General features: G+C 34.4%; 1 protein-coding gene across 2 annotated transcripts in view; it reads left to right on the forward strand.

Moving 5' to 3' along the window:
• ifc (delta4-sphingolipid-FADS-like protein ifc) overlaps nt 1-15,764 on the forward strand; it is a 42,839-nt gene that overhangs the window by 11,158 nt on the left and 15,917 nt on the right. The window contains exon 2 of one of the 2 annotated variants that reach the window (XM_090118649.1): nt 11,952-12,128. In XM_090118649.1, the coding sequence (XP_089974775.1) occupies nt 11,952-12,128 (177 nt within the window). Of the gene's footprint in view, nt 1-11,951; nt 12,129-12,414; nt 12,488-15,764 lie in introns of those variants that run through there. The other variant, XM_090118650.1, reaches the window with a different exon arrangement.

Below are 15,764 nucleotides of genomic sequence, written 5' to 3' on the forward strand. Positions count from 1 at the left end.
GGAATCGAAGCAAAATACAGAAATATGAAATTGTGTCAGATATTATTGCTTCCTAGTTGATGTCACATATTTATGCTTTTTGTGAGGAATCGATGCAAAATACAGAAATATGAAATTGTGTCAGATATTATTGCTTCCTAGTTGAGGTCACATATTTATGCTTTTTGTGAGGAATCGATGCAAAATACAGAAATATGAAATTGTGACAGATGTTATTGCCACCTAGTTGAGGTCACATATTTATGCCGTGAACGGGAACTATGCGGTATTTCTGTGAAAACGCAGGCGAAGCCGCGGGCGGAAAGCTAGTGTCATATATTTATGCTTTTTGTGAGGAATCAATTATATTTTACAATACAGAAATATAAAAGTGTGTCAGATATTATTGCCTCCTAGGTGACGTCACATATTTATGCTTCGAGAGGTTGTCACAATTATTTGCTCTACATTTTCGTCATATAATTTTGATGCCACTTTATAATGCTGCCTACTAATGTCAGATATTTTTGCTGTATACGGGCAGACAGATATTATTGAATTTGTTCTAGTGACAGATATTTTTGCACATCGCCCCCTAGGCATATATTATTGCTCGTGACTGTACAATAATTTCATGAGTTCAAGCTTTTTTTTTAAACTATATTAATCATGAATAATAATACTGAAGGTCATTATTTCAGTACATTAGGTGTATACCGCAAAATACAGCAAATAATCGCGTGTTTCCAACAAAACCATGAATAATATTTTATCAGCTTATCGCGCTGTTTATTTATCAACAGAAACGTGACTTTACGATCGTCTGATTTCCGCTCTAATGAGCTTAATATTTGATAAACGGTCAAACGACACCTGTTCATATAAAGGAGTCACACCTGAACGATTAGGGTTGGCAGGAAGGTGTTTCGTTTGAGGAGGTTGCGGCAATCGGCGAAATATTGACGTTTATGCGTTTGTTTCCATACATGGGAGTGGTCGTCGGAAAGAGAGAAAAGACCGGAGTACCGAGTAGGTATACCCTATTACCTTGCTATTCGCAAGTACGCAGTTTCGTTAATTGATACGAATGATAGAGATAAATAAGGAAGCACTATGAATAAACGAAATTATTGATATTGTAATAATTGTTACGTTTGCACCAAAAGAAACAGAACCAAAACAATAAGACAGAAATGTATACTAATATTATAAAGCTGAAGAGTTTGTTTGTTTGAACGCGCTAATCTCAGGAACTACTGGTCCGATTTGAAAAATTGTTTCAGTGTTAGATAGCACATTCATCGAGGAAGGCTATAGGCTATATTATATCATATATAGCCTATAGCCTTCCTCTAAGCTAAGCTAAGCGAGGAGCCACGCGGGTGAAACCGCGGAGCGCAGCGCAGCAGAATTATAAAATCATGTTTTAGGAAGAGGTTAATTGTTTGCAAATTTACAATACTAGAAAGTACATTGTATCGTTTCTTTCATCGGAAAGTTGAGGATATTTTGCTCACAGGATGCCGTAAAAAGAAGTCATTAAAAAATACATTTTAAAAGTTACTTCACCACCAGCAAGCAAGCTTATACTTATCATATTTCTACTGCATAGTCGTTTGTGGTATTCGTTCTATATCGTGGTTTTGTATACATTACTGTGGAATAATCAACTAAATAAAATGATGTTCTCAGTCTGATAAACATTGATGTCACGACAGTCTGAAAATTTTGGCTACTAATTGTATGAGTCACGCAGGCCATACATTAAAAACTAGACTAAAGAGAGATAAATTATAAAACCCCGGAAAAGTAAAATAGTAAATATAGTTTATAAAAAATATAAACACGTTTTTACAAGATGAACTCATAAAATTACTATATTTTCACCGATCCTTGATAAATGTATAAAATTTGAATTCAATAAGGGGCCGTAATATGACCTCTTATTCCCTGTAAGTTTACGCCGTGAATTGAACTGACTGGCAAATTCATATAATACCACTAGCTTTCCGCCCGCGGCTTCGCCCGCGTTTTCAGAGAAAACCCCGCATAGTTCCCTTTCCCGTGGGATTTCCGGGATAAAACCTATCCTATCTCTCAAGTTAGATCGAACTGCATATGGTGTGCGAATTTTAGGAGTCCATTGAGGACAAACATTGTGACACGAGATTTATATACCTATATTAAGATTTATATATATATTAAGGCTGCAGTCTAGCAAAATTGCGTTTTCAACAAGTTATTTGACAATTTTTTCCCGGCTAATGAAATGATAAACTGAATTTTTTTTTCTTGTTTATCAATTAGTGTTATATACGCAATGCGCGTGAATTTTTTCACATTTATAAAGTTACTTTATGTTACCTTAATCAGGCCTTCAAGATAAGTCTCTTTCCCCCAAAATCATTTCGAGCTAAGTTTGTGCACTCACTACGTTGCAACCGATTACAATTTACACAATCTGATCAGCGCATTATTATCCTTATATATTCGTTATTAAAAACTGCTGAATACAATTGCCGAAAAACTTATGATTTTCTTAATTAGAACGTTATAAATTCATGAAATTTCCCATTTTTTGCCTTACAAAATCTATTGATAAATACTGCTAAAAGTTATTTTTTCCATTAATTTATTCGATTTGGTTGAAGACCAATGAGTATTAATCCTTTAAAATTTTTTTTTTTAATTTTTATAATTCTTTAAATATTAAAAAAATATTTAAAATAATTAGGAAAAATCCTAGCGAATTTCTTTAGTCGCGCTCCTTGGGCCGGAGCGTTCTGACGTGTGCTCTACGCTCGATTTTCCTTCATACCGAAGTGAAAGTTGCTCTACTTCATTAAATTTAATATTTTTGTTAATTGATTATTTTTATCTTAGTTTTGTGCAAATATTCGTATTTTTAAACATTTGATTTCGATATGGAAAATAAACGAAAAAATACGCGTGTAACTACTAGAAAAAAAATTATCTTCGAACATAAAGTTAATGAAACCAAATAGATTGCAAAGGTGATTGGCAACAATTTCTTTATTTTACGGGGTGTCAGTAAAGGGATGTATATTTCTTTAAAACTAAAGTAAGCTCATAAATTTTCTTATAAGTAATATAATTTTTTTGAAGTTCCAAAAATGTTTATTTTTCATTTGAGAAATACGAAATATAATATAAACTTGTATTGAGAACTTGAACTTCCCAAGTTCATCCGGGGAAATCCCCATACGGGGAAAATGATTTGTTTACTCCAAAATTGATCCGAGGTGTTTTAATTTTTTCTTCTAGTCATTTTCAACGTAGCGGCATGTTGTTTGATTATTAATTTTGTAACATAAATGCAGGATGTTGGTTTTATATTCTGATCTTACAGACGCGCTGACAAATTTAGTCCGCCATTTCTAGTTTAGTCTACCAACTCTAAGTACCAATATTAAAACGAATGGATTATCATCACATCACCAAAACTCAGATGTAATGGAAGATCACAATAACATAGAAAATTCAGTGGGTGTTGAGAACTAAACAAACAGAAGTAACAGAGACGCGAAGAATAAAAAAAGAGGACGAAAACGATAATTCGTTGATGCTTTCCCTTTTCGACATATTGTAAGGGTACATACATATACATAAAAACAAAACTGATGATTCCCAATTGCTGATTAAAAATGAAAAACAAATAATTGACAACAGTGGTGAAAATTTGCTGATCACTATGAAACATCCTTCAGTGGTAGCAGATTTACTCATTTCAAATGTATCGGTGAACAGCGTAAAGGAGAGGAGGACAGGAAAACATTATGAATGTGGATGGTGGATTGTATACAGGGTGTAATCGATAAGTATGTGCAGGCGATTATGACGTTATTATTGCAGGTATCAAAAAACTTAAAACTGATATCGAAATTACTTTACCTAATGAGCAAAATGACAATAATAACTTTTTAAAAGTATAACGAGAAATATCTAAAAAATTTACTTTATACACTCCCATATCAAAAAGGGAAAATGGGACTAGTAGAAGTTAAATGTCTAATTCCGGCAAAAGACATGAATGCGGAAGATGCGGTTAAAAAAAAATTAATATTTGAAATACAATGCAAAAAATAACACTTTTGTCATAGATAAGAATCATGACTATTTTTTCTAAATTCAGGGACAACTAAACGTTGCAGAAGCAGAAGTCTGCTTATTTGCTGTTTGGACTGGAGTGAATAATTCGTTAAAAATAGAATATATAAAAAAGTATGTAACGTTTAGGCAAAATAAAATGATGGACCATTATCAAGATTTTACATAAATTGCCTACTGTCAGAATTGATTGATTCGAGACTTCAGCATTCGATGCCCATCAAGGACCCATCCTATATCATTCAAGCGATTGAAAAAAAAGAGATAAATCCAGTGCAACCGATAAAGCATCAGAATGCTAGCAAAAGATTTATTAGGTTTATCAATATAAATCTATATATTACACATAATATAATAAATCTGTAGAAGACGCGAAGACTGACATCCGCGCGGACGGAGTCGCGGGCGGAAGCTAGTCAGAAATAAATATTTTTTGTTTTCATTTAACACAAACATTACATTTTTTTTTATTATATACAAAATTTGTTTATCCGTTTTATTAGTTAAACTGAACAACTTTCACTAAGAAACTTAGGTCGAAAAAAATGTATAGAGTTCTGCATTTTGTATGGAAAGCTTATTTTTTTTTATATTTCGTCCAAATTTCTTTGTAAAAGTTGATCAGTTATATAAACATGAAGTTGAAGATATCAATAGAAAGTATTCGCAAATTTTGTGTACTGATAAAAAAAAAATCACCCGGTGTAATTTTCACGAAAATTGTTTCAAATTGTCATTTTTGGTACTTATTACGAATATTAAATTATGCATACGAATGATTTAATTTTTAAAAATTAAGTGGAGCAACTTTCCCTTAGTACATTTGTATTATTTACATATAGGATGACAGGATGCATTTGTTTGCACTACTAGACCAAGCCCTTAAGATAATACCATAATTAACCACGGCTGGTTCTTGCAATCTTATTATGAATTTGCCAGTCAGTTCAATTCACGGCGTAATCTGTCTGGAAATAAGAGGTCATAATACAGCCCCATTTCAAAATCAAGTCTAATGGAATCGGTTACATACAAACATACAGGTGAAGTTAATAAAATTATAGTCGAGCCAATTTAATAGGCAACATTTGACGTCTATCGAATAGCGACGTCAGTTCTTTAAATCAGAAATTGTTTATTATGTTTAGAATGGTTTATCAGTAAAATCAAATCTTAAAATTAATTGTATCGGTCATTATTATTATAATTATGTAAACGTAATTGAAAAATTTAAGCAAATGTGCAGTTCTAACAAAACGAAATATCATCTTATTCTATGTCGTCGTTACTAGGTTACGTTGTTGAATTTTGTTGAACTGTCAAATGTTGCCTATTAAAATGGCTCTAGAGTGCGTTTCACGAAAGAGTTCCCCTGCCGTTATGTTGGCTTACCTGACTGTCAAAAACGAAAATATTTTTTTTTAATCAAAAATGACAGAGAAAATTTTCTCCTTTCTTCCTAGCCTTATCCCCACTTATCCCGTATCTTACGGGGTCGGCTGCCTAGAAAGGAGAATAACGGCAGGGGAACTCTTTCGTGAAACGCACTCTACTATAATCTAGCTAGACATTCTGGTGCAGATATATTTATCTTTATTTTCTTATTTTATCATATCTATGACGTAATACACGTATTTCCTTTTTCTTTATGGTGTTTTTATCCGAATGATAAGATTGTAGTAAAATGTAAACAACTTTCACGTATTTTTGTGAATCGCGTATTGTAATTTGTAGTGAGTAATGACCTGAATAATAATTTTTAACACAAAAACTAAACCGCCTTCAGATTAAAAGTAATATACGAATTTGAAATGGAAAGAAGTAAAGGCACCAGTTTCCAAATAAAATAAAAAAGGGCGTGTGTACCGAGCATACGTGTCAGAAGTGAAACTTCTTTGGCTAGATTCCAAGATATTGGTATCGATTTTGGAATCGTTGCTTTACTCCATGACGGTATTGCCATGACGCGACCTTAAAATTTCACTCCCAACGAGCCTAAATTAGTTTCATTTTAAAAGATTCATAAAAATTGGTTCACCCAGTCGAAACGTCTGAGGTAGCAAACCCAATAAAAGACAGTCGAATTGAAAATCTTTTTTTAAATCGGTGGAAAATACACGAAAATTAGAGACAATTGTAGCCCAAATAATGGACCTTTACAAACTCATCATTACCTTGAAAATGAATGTCAAAGTTCAAATCTTTTTCACGTGATATTTTCCAAAACTGATAAGCGAAGTACACACCACATACGTTATCTAATAGTGCAATATTTTAGCGGGCTTTGACTGATAGAGATAATCCGTAATACGAGGAAAATTATTGTTATCATATTACTTCATTATTCGTTATGAGAAATTGGATAAAATAGATACAGTACGATGATTATCCGAATCGGTCCTATAAAAAAAATAAAAAATGTTTTTTTTTGTTGTTACAAGTTGGACCTTTCTGGAGTACAAATATATTTCAACTGTATGGCTGAAAGCAACAACAGCAAAACATACATAGGAAAGGTTCCCGGAAATCCCACGGAAATGGGAACTAACTATGCGGGTTTTCTTGACCACGCGGACAAAGCAGCGGGCGGAAAGCTAGTTTTTAACATGAGCAATAATATTTCTCTAATTACATTTTTTGCTTGTCTTACCAATAACAATTTTAAAATAACAATTCTTCAACCATAATTTTGTTTGTTTTTAAATATAACTTACCTTCACGGAAGATGATTTTATGGTCAATGGAAGATACAGGAAATCAGCTGTGATATATGAGATATAAAATCTTAAGCTACATCTACAGATATGCCTACTAAAGAAGTTGAAATTAAAGTTGTAAACGTTTTAGATAAGATGAGCGATCTCAGTGAGTCGAAAATTACGGTCATAAACTGTAGTGTTGGGATTAATTGCTGAGGAATCTGTGTCTAGTTGTATTTGTTTTATTTTATTGTAATTTTGATTGTAATTTGTAAGATGTAAATGCTATGTGAAGAACAAAGCATAAAATAAAATGTAATAAATATTTGAGAGCAACTTATTTATATTTTAAGAGCCAACAAAACGAGTGAGATAATTCAAAATTTGGTTTTCCTATTATCTATTGCTGTTGCGCTATGCCTCAAACCTCCCCCGTAGAGCGCGACAGGGACAACTGCAGCTCGGGCGAAAATACCTAGGAAAATTACACAAATTCGACGTTCCGTAGTCTTCTGTTTCCTCCTCCAATACTTGACCGATTTAATAACTTTTTTCATAATTTAGTAGAGAACAGTATAGGCTATGTTCCTACGTTTTGCTTTTTTATATATAATGTTCAAAAATTACAATACAATACAATACAAAATTCTTTATTTAACACACACATACAGAAGAAAAGAAAAGAAAAGAAAAAAAAACATATAAGACAGATACAACATGTTAAATAGGCGGCCTTATCGCTTTCAAGCGATCTCTGCCAGGCAACCTTTGGATAGGATTAGTTTTAAGAAATCGAATGAGATAGGTGGTGTTTTAATTAAATACAATTAAAAAGAAAACAGACTAAAAATAAAAATAAAAAATATATTTATACAGGTATAAATACTGATATTAATACATTATATTATATACATATATTAATACAAAAATATAGACTATAATACACATACTTACATACATGCAAATATATAAATATATATACATAAGTAAATAAATATATATATATATATCTAAATATATGTCAAATATTATAGCTGATTAAAGAAATGGTCAAATATGAGTTTTTTAAATATGTTTAGTGATTGAGCGCGTCTTATGCTTATTGGAAGAGCATTCCACAAGAGTATAGCTTGCACATGAAACGAGTTATGGTAAAATTTGGTCTTGTGAGGTGGAATTTTTAAAAGTAAATTTTCAGAGCAGCGCAGATTAAAGTCGGTGCTCTCTCGAAATTGGAATTTTTCCTTTAGGTAGCCAGGAGTTTTAGGATTAAACAGGACACGGTATAGGAGTTGGAGAAGGTGGGTATTTCGACGCTGACGTATTGGTAGCCACTTGAGCTTTGCCCTGTATTGCGAGACGTGGTCATACTTGCGCAAGCCAAAAATGAAGCGTATGCAAACATTTTGGAGGCGCTCAAGTTTGTCCAACTGGATTTCGGTCAGGTCGGGATAACAGACATCGGCATAATCGAGGATGGGAAGGAGGAGGGATTGTGCAAGAGAAGTTCTGGTTGAGATGGGCAAGAAGTTGCGAATTCTCATGAGTGAATGCGATGAGGCAAAGATTTTCTTGTTGAGCTCATTTATTTGCGGTTGCCAAGATAGTGTTCGGTCAATGGTGACGCCTAAGCTTTTAATGCTATCACTGAATGGGATTATGGTACCGTCCACAGTAATAGGGGGTAAACTAGACCAGCCTACCCTTGATATGAATGAAGAGCTGCCGATAAGAATAGTTTTGGTCTTAGTAGGGTTTACTACCAAGCCATGAGATCTACTCCAATTCATGATCAAGGACAGGTCGTTATTTGTTGTTGCTATGGCAGACGGTAAATTTTCGAACGTGGACATTGTGTAGATCTGGAGATCATCTGCATACATGTGAGAGAAGGAAGTAAGCGAAAGAGAGATAGAGTTGATAAATATAGAGAAGAGAAGAGGAGAGAGGACGCCACCTTGTGGAACGCCAGCAGTGATGTCAGACCAGCTAGAAAATACGTTGTCAATTTTAATCCTTTGCTGGCGTCCCAACAAGTAACTTTTGAACCATACAATCACCGATGGAGATATATTAATTGAGCGTAGCAGTCCCAATAGGATGTCAAAATCTACGGTATTGAAAGCATTACTGAAGTCCAGTAACGTGAGAATGGTGAGCTGCTTATCATCCAATGCTGACCGTATATCGTCGGTGATCTTGGTGAGAGCAGTAGCCGTACTATGTCCGGGACGGAAGCCGGATTGGAAGGTATTTAGGATATTGTTTTTATTAAGGAAATAGCTTAACTGTTCATGAACTAACCGTTCGAGGACTTTGGATAGGAACGGAAGGATGGAGATAGGACGATAGTCGGAAAAGGAAGTAGGGTTTGGCTTTTTCGGCAATGGAACGACATGGGCGTCCTTCCAGGCATTAGGAAATATTCCGTTGCTGATGGAGGAGTTGAATATGTGGGTTATGACGGGAGCAAGGATATCTAGGATAGGAAGGATCATATTACGACCGATGCTATCACTACCTACGGCTTTGGATGAAATCGATGATATGCTCTTCTTAATACCACATACGGTGAATTGTTTGAAAGTGAACGGTTGATATTGAGGAGTCGGACAAGATGAAAGATTATTCAATGTGCGTGACTTAAGTTCTGGATTAAATACAAGAGAATTATGGGTAAAGTGGTTGTTCATTAGATCAATGTTAGTGTTAGGAGGGAGAGAAAGTTGCTGCTGTTTGCCAACTCCTAAGGACTTAAGAAATTTCCAGATCTTAGCTGGGTCGCCGTTCTCGACCGAATTGGAAACGTGGCGTCGCTGAGCATCTCTACACAAAGTATTGCAGTGATTCCGTATCCTATTGTATTTCTCCCTGTTAGCCGGTGAGTTGTTCGATTTCAATTTGGATTTCGCCCTATTTTTTGAGTTAATAGCCGCCTTGATTTCTTTAGTCAACCATGGTGCCGGTAGTTGTTTAATTCTTACAGGTTTAATAGGAGCATGAATATCATATAATTGCGTAAGTAACGAATTAAACACAGTGACCATATCATTGACGTCACTTGCACCATACACCTGCCCCCAGTCCAGCTTTTCAGCGTCATCCGCCAGGCGATTCAAGTCCATATCACCAAAACTTCTCTGCATGAGGATTTGGGGTTTTGGTTTAGGGGATCGCAACTTGTAGGAAAGGAAAAGGAGGTCATGGTAAGAGAAAGCCTCGGCTGGTAACTGCCCGTGCTTGCCCACAAGATCAGTATTAGAAACAAGGATAAGGTCTAAAAGTGATGGAGAACAGTTTGGGAAGAAATGAGTAGGGTTGAGTGGAAGAACATGTAGATTGAACGAGTCAGCAGTAGAGAGTAGTCTTTTGGAACGAACATCATCCTTGAGCAAGCAAGTATTGAAGTCGCCCATAAGAACAATATGATTGTACGATGGTACATATTTCTCTAAAAGCTGATCGAAGGAGGAAAAATAGTCTACGTGACAGGAAGGACTGTAAAGGACACCGAGGAGCAATTTGGTATGGGATAGGGAAATCTCGATAAGGAGGTGCTCTGCCGCATCGGAGGGAGGTGGTTGGGACGAGCAGTTAAGAATGGAGAATGGAATATGAGATCGAAGGTAAATAGCAACCCCACCGCCTGTCCTACCGATGCGATCATTGCGAAGGAGTCGAAAACCAGGAATGGAGTAACAGGAGGAGGGAAGGGAAGGCTTAAGCCAGGATTCGGAGACAAGGATAGCATGGATATTATTATTGGATTCAAAAGACATAAGAAAATCGGGATAGTGCGCTGGAATGCTCTGCGCATTTACGTGAATGACGTTAAAGTTTTTTGGGCAGTCAGAGAAGTTACTTAAAAGTGTGGATTGAAGAGGAAGTGTAGAGCTATAGTAGCTATCTTCACTGCTGACAGTATTGTCAGATGAAGATATAAAAGAATGAAAGCTATCGTCATTTGACATAATTGTTAATAAAATATAGATAATATATATTTATATAAAAATAAATAAATAAATAAACAAAAAAATATTATAAATTTATACAAATAACTAAAAAAAAATATTTAAAAATATGTATACCGGCATAACCTCTACCCAAAAGTTACCTTACGTACAAGATTTCGGTAATTTACGGAGTTTTATAAATAAGTACACAACACAATTCAACGGCCAAAAGACTAGTATTCAAACATGAAATAGGCAATCTTTGTGATGGCAATTGCAACATTTGACAAGTGACAAATGTCAACTGAATTATGAGGGTTATCATAAAAATAGTAAACAATATATACAAGTACACTTACATTATTATTTAATAAACAAGTCACATAAAACTTAAAAGTTAACTGAGAATCAACATACCTAATAGAAAAAGTAAAGTTAACTTCCATAAAATTAGTTTTATGGAAGACGGAACATCACGGAAAATCTGTCCTATTTCTTTCGTTTTGAAAGATTCATATCTTTTTTAATAATTAAGATGTGACAAAAAGGAAAACGTAGGAACATGGCTTAAGTTACCATAGATTAATAGTAAAAAATATACTGCTCTAGTGGCACAATCCAGGGAGGAAACGTTTGTATGGAAAAACGGTTCTTTTGCTCTTAAGAAGTAGTTCGAATCGTTTGCTGTTCATTTAAAAAGTTATTAAAGTGAACACAATTTAAATGCCATTTCATTATCATTAATTGAAATGTTAGTACATAAGTATTTGTGCAACATTTTAACTCAAAATTATGTTTAAAATCCTATTCCTACTAATATCATAAATGCGAAAGTTTGTGAGGATGGATGTATGTGTATGTATGTTTGTTACTCTTTCACGCAAATACTACTGAACCGATTCCAATGAAATCAGCACACATAGGTATAGACGGTAACTTGATTTAACATATAGGATAGGTTTTATCCCGAAAATCCCGAGAGAATGTGAACTATGCGGGTTTTTTTCTGAAAACGCGGGCTGAAAGCTAGTATGTTCATAATATGGAGAATTTTTTTTGAAGATTTGCTTCCATTTAGCCAATGTGTACAAAGTGACTTAAAAAAGTAACAAACGAGTTTCTTACCGGGTAATCTCAAAATTTCTATCCCTAAACTCCAGTCTCACTAAAAAAATGACATTTTTTTTTCCAGAAAAATACCCCGAAATCAAGAAGCTATACGGCTACGACCCGAACTTCAAATGGGTGGTGACAGCGATGGTGCTCGCGCAGTTCATCATGATGCCATTCGTGCAGCACATGAGTTGGCCCGTGTTGGTGATAGTGGCGTACTGCTTTGGTGGTGTTATCAACCATTCTCTTATGTTAGGTGAGTTTCAGAAGTCAGAATATTAGGGTTGACCTACTGTCCATGAGTTGGCCCATGCTTGTGATAGTGGCCCACTGCTTGGTGGTCAACCATTCTCTTATGTTGGGTGAGTTAAAGAAGAAGAAATCTTTAAAAATTAGTGGTCTTACTACAAAACAATTTAAACACAGTCTAACTTTAAACAAGGGATCTGCCAGTTGTCTATGTGAAATACGACAAAACCAGATTAAAGTTAAACCCTGTCTAAAGTTTTATGTAGTAAAACAGTGGGTATATAAATGTACAGGACATGAGTTGGCTCATGTTGGTGATAGTGGCGTACTGCTTTGGTGGTGTTATCAACCATTCTCTTATGTTAGGTAAGTTATAGAAGGAGAGTAACTGTAAGAAATACTTAACAATTAGGCATGGTAACTCGCCGGCCGTGAGTTGGCCCATGCTGGTGGAGTACTGCTTTGGTTGTGTCAACTTTTATGTTATGTAAGTTTCAATAAACGCCAAAGCATTATGGAATCCATACTAATATTATAAATGCGAAATTAACTCTGTCTGTCTGTCTGTTACTCAATCACGCCTAAACTACTGAATGAATTTTCATGAAATTTGGTATGGAGATATTTTGATACCCGAGAAAGGACATAGGCTACTTTTTATCCCGGGAAAATGACGCAATCCCGGAAATCCCACGGGAACGGGAACTATGCGGGTTTTTCTTTGACTGCGCGGGCGAAACCGCGGGCGGAAACCTAGTACCATATATATATGCTAACATAGCACGCAGGGATCTGGTACATTTTTTAATCTGACACTAATTAAGTAGCACTTATTCCATTTTAATGTACTTAGATGATTCAATTTGAATTATTTCGTTCAACGGTGAAAGAATTGAAATTGATTCATTAGTTCTTGGGATTAGCGCGAAGTGCGAACAAACAGTCTTGTTTTACATTATTATTTTAATCATTTCCCTTCGTTGTGACGATCGATATAATAAATTCATCTAAGCACATTAAAATGGATTAAGTGATAGTGTCAAATAATAGGTGAAACCCAAGGGTGAAACTAACACTTGACACTTTAAGGTTTCTTACTATCTACAAGTTAATATGCTACTCTTATATTTTGTTACTTATATTTATTTACTAGCGGTCCGCCCCAGCTTCGCCCGTGGTACATGTTTACGTTTTCTCTACATAAGAACCATCCTCGTACTTCAAGGAATATAATAAAAAAAGAATTATCGAAATCGGTTCAGCCGTTCTCGAGTTATGCGCTTACCAACACATTTTGCGATTCATTTTTATATATAAGAATAAAGAAATAGGTGGGCGTTAAGGTGATTGCAACGATCTGTTCCCAGCCAATATCCCGCTAGATGGCGCTGAATTCTACATTTCTAGTTTATTTGAGTTTTTGCGTAATTGGAATAGTCATCAAACCTAGGAATAGTCATGGCGGTTACTGAATATTATATTTTATTGAAATATGTTATATCATTGCCTTAAAATCCACCCAATTCGGTAAAATTATGCGTTTTAACATCTGTCATTGCATACAGGGTCGTTTACACACACAGACGTATACAAAAATGATAAAGATTTAACTCTAGATGGCGTGAATGTAAAGCGCGTCACACACGGTGAAGATACTACCTATAATATTTTATCTAATCTAGTAATATTTTATATTACAGTATCTTAAGGTATCCGGTATCAGCGTTCTGACCATCATTTTTCTTTTTTCGCTGTAGAACCGCCATCCTGTTACAAATGACCCACAAAGGAGAATGACCACGGGTGGTATCGGTAAAATTTTAGTTGTGCCACGTATTCGTTATATTGTTAATTCCTATTTGTATTTATAATGATCATATGTATCAATATTAAGTCTTAATTAAACCGGATAAATTGAAATAATAGTAAAAGTAAAAGTTTTTCTTTTGAAACATGTATGACTACGTATGGAATCGGTAAAATACTAGTTGTGTCACGTGTTCGTGATATTGTTAATTCCTATTTGTATTTATAATGATCATATTTATCACTATTAAGTTGTAATTATACCGAATAAATAGAAATAAAAGTAAAAGTTTTGTTTTGACACATACCTATATCTATCTCTCTTGCAAACGTCATATGTCATAGTTTCTATTTGAAATGTCAAATGAATGTGTTCGACGCATTGTTCGATGTTATTTGAAATAATGTTTAAATTACGATTTACTTTTCACATTTGTCTTGTAAATTAAAATATTACCTATGTAATAAATGTAAAACTTAACGTTCATCGTTAGTTTAAACTCGATTAAGTAGTTTTTTGAAGTGTTGAATAAAACTATTGTTTTATTTTTATTGTCGCGAACTGCGGCTTATTTACATAAAAACTTTCATCATATCTAAAAGTACTAACATCAAGCTTTAAATTGAGCTATATTTCATCTTGACACAATAAGTTTGATTGCGATACCAAGTGCCATAGTCACTTGGGCAATCTCCTGTCATCCTGTGGTTTTCATTTTTCTGTATGGGTAGACAAAACTTCAAAACGCCACCTGCTACGGTTTATATTATTATGAACGATTAGCTTTCCGCCCGCATTTTCAAAAAAAAACCCGTATAGTTCCCGTTCCCGTGGGGTTTCCGGGATAAAACCTATTCAATGTGTCCAAGTTACGTTCTATATGTGTGCTAAATTTCATTGTAATCGGTTCAGTAGTACATATTTGCGTGAAACACACACATACACATCCTCACAAACTTTCGCATTAGTAGGAAGTAGGATTGTTATAAAAATAAAAGTTATATTTGTTGGCGTAAACTATTTTATTGTAATTTTGGGAAATAAATAATGTCAAAATTGATTACCTACAATAAAACGCAGTTTTATTTTATTACCTACATTACACTATTGTTTTTTTTTATCAAAACATGTATTTGAAGTAGCAAATATGATATTATGCTGATCCAAGCATTTTCACTCAAAACTAATATCACTAATGATTTGTAAAAGTAAATTATTTCAAAATACATTTCATAACCAACAAGTAAGAATAATTATTCATACAACAACAAATCAAAAACACTATTTACTATGGAAAAAAAACCAGGAAGGTGAAAAACATATTTACGATTTCGATGCACTCGACTTTTAGTAAAATAATAGGTAAAAATATTATTATGGTTTTGATCACAGACATATCTGTGGTTTTGATTTTAGCTACTAGTATCAGAAAGCTGCGTGTTCAATGCACGTCGGGGTCCCACAACTGTGGAGGAAGGAAGGTAGAATACCTCCATCGAATAAGTGAAGTTTCTCGACATACTCGATTTGCCGGCCGGCCTCAATGAAGATTGTCCGAAAGTTGTATATGTGCTCTGTAACGAAAAAATTTCGCTAGCGCGATTCAGAGTGAGGTGTCGTACAATATACCTAATGAAGTTTTTCATCTTTTTATTTTACTGCAAATACAAAATAAAAATTAAACAATGGTAATGTAAATTCTAAACAAACTACTACCAAAATACAATTAGAACAAAAATCATTTGACTTGTTTATTTCACCCAGAGGCCAGAGGCGGCTCGTGACAAAATTGTATAGGTGTTCACTTGAAATAAAACAACGAAAATACAATAGCGT

The sequence above is a fragment of the Colias eurytheme genome, chromosome 30, assembly GCF_061535395.1.
Source record: "Colias eurytheme isolate Ceu_HAF_F1 chromosome 30, ilColEury1 Martin Lab GWU primary, whole genome shotgun sequence".
NCBI lineage: Eukaryota > Metazoa > Arthropoda > Insecta > Lepidoptera > Pieridae > Colias > Colias eurytheme.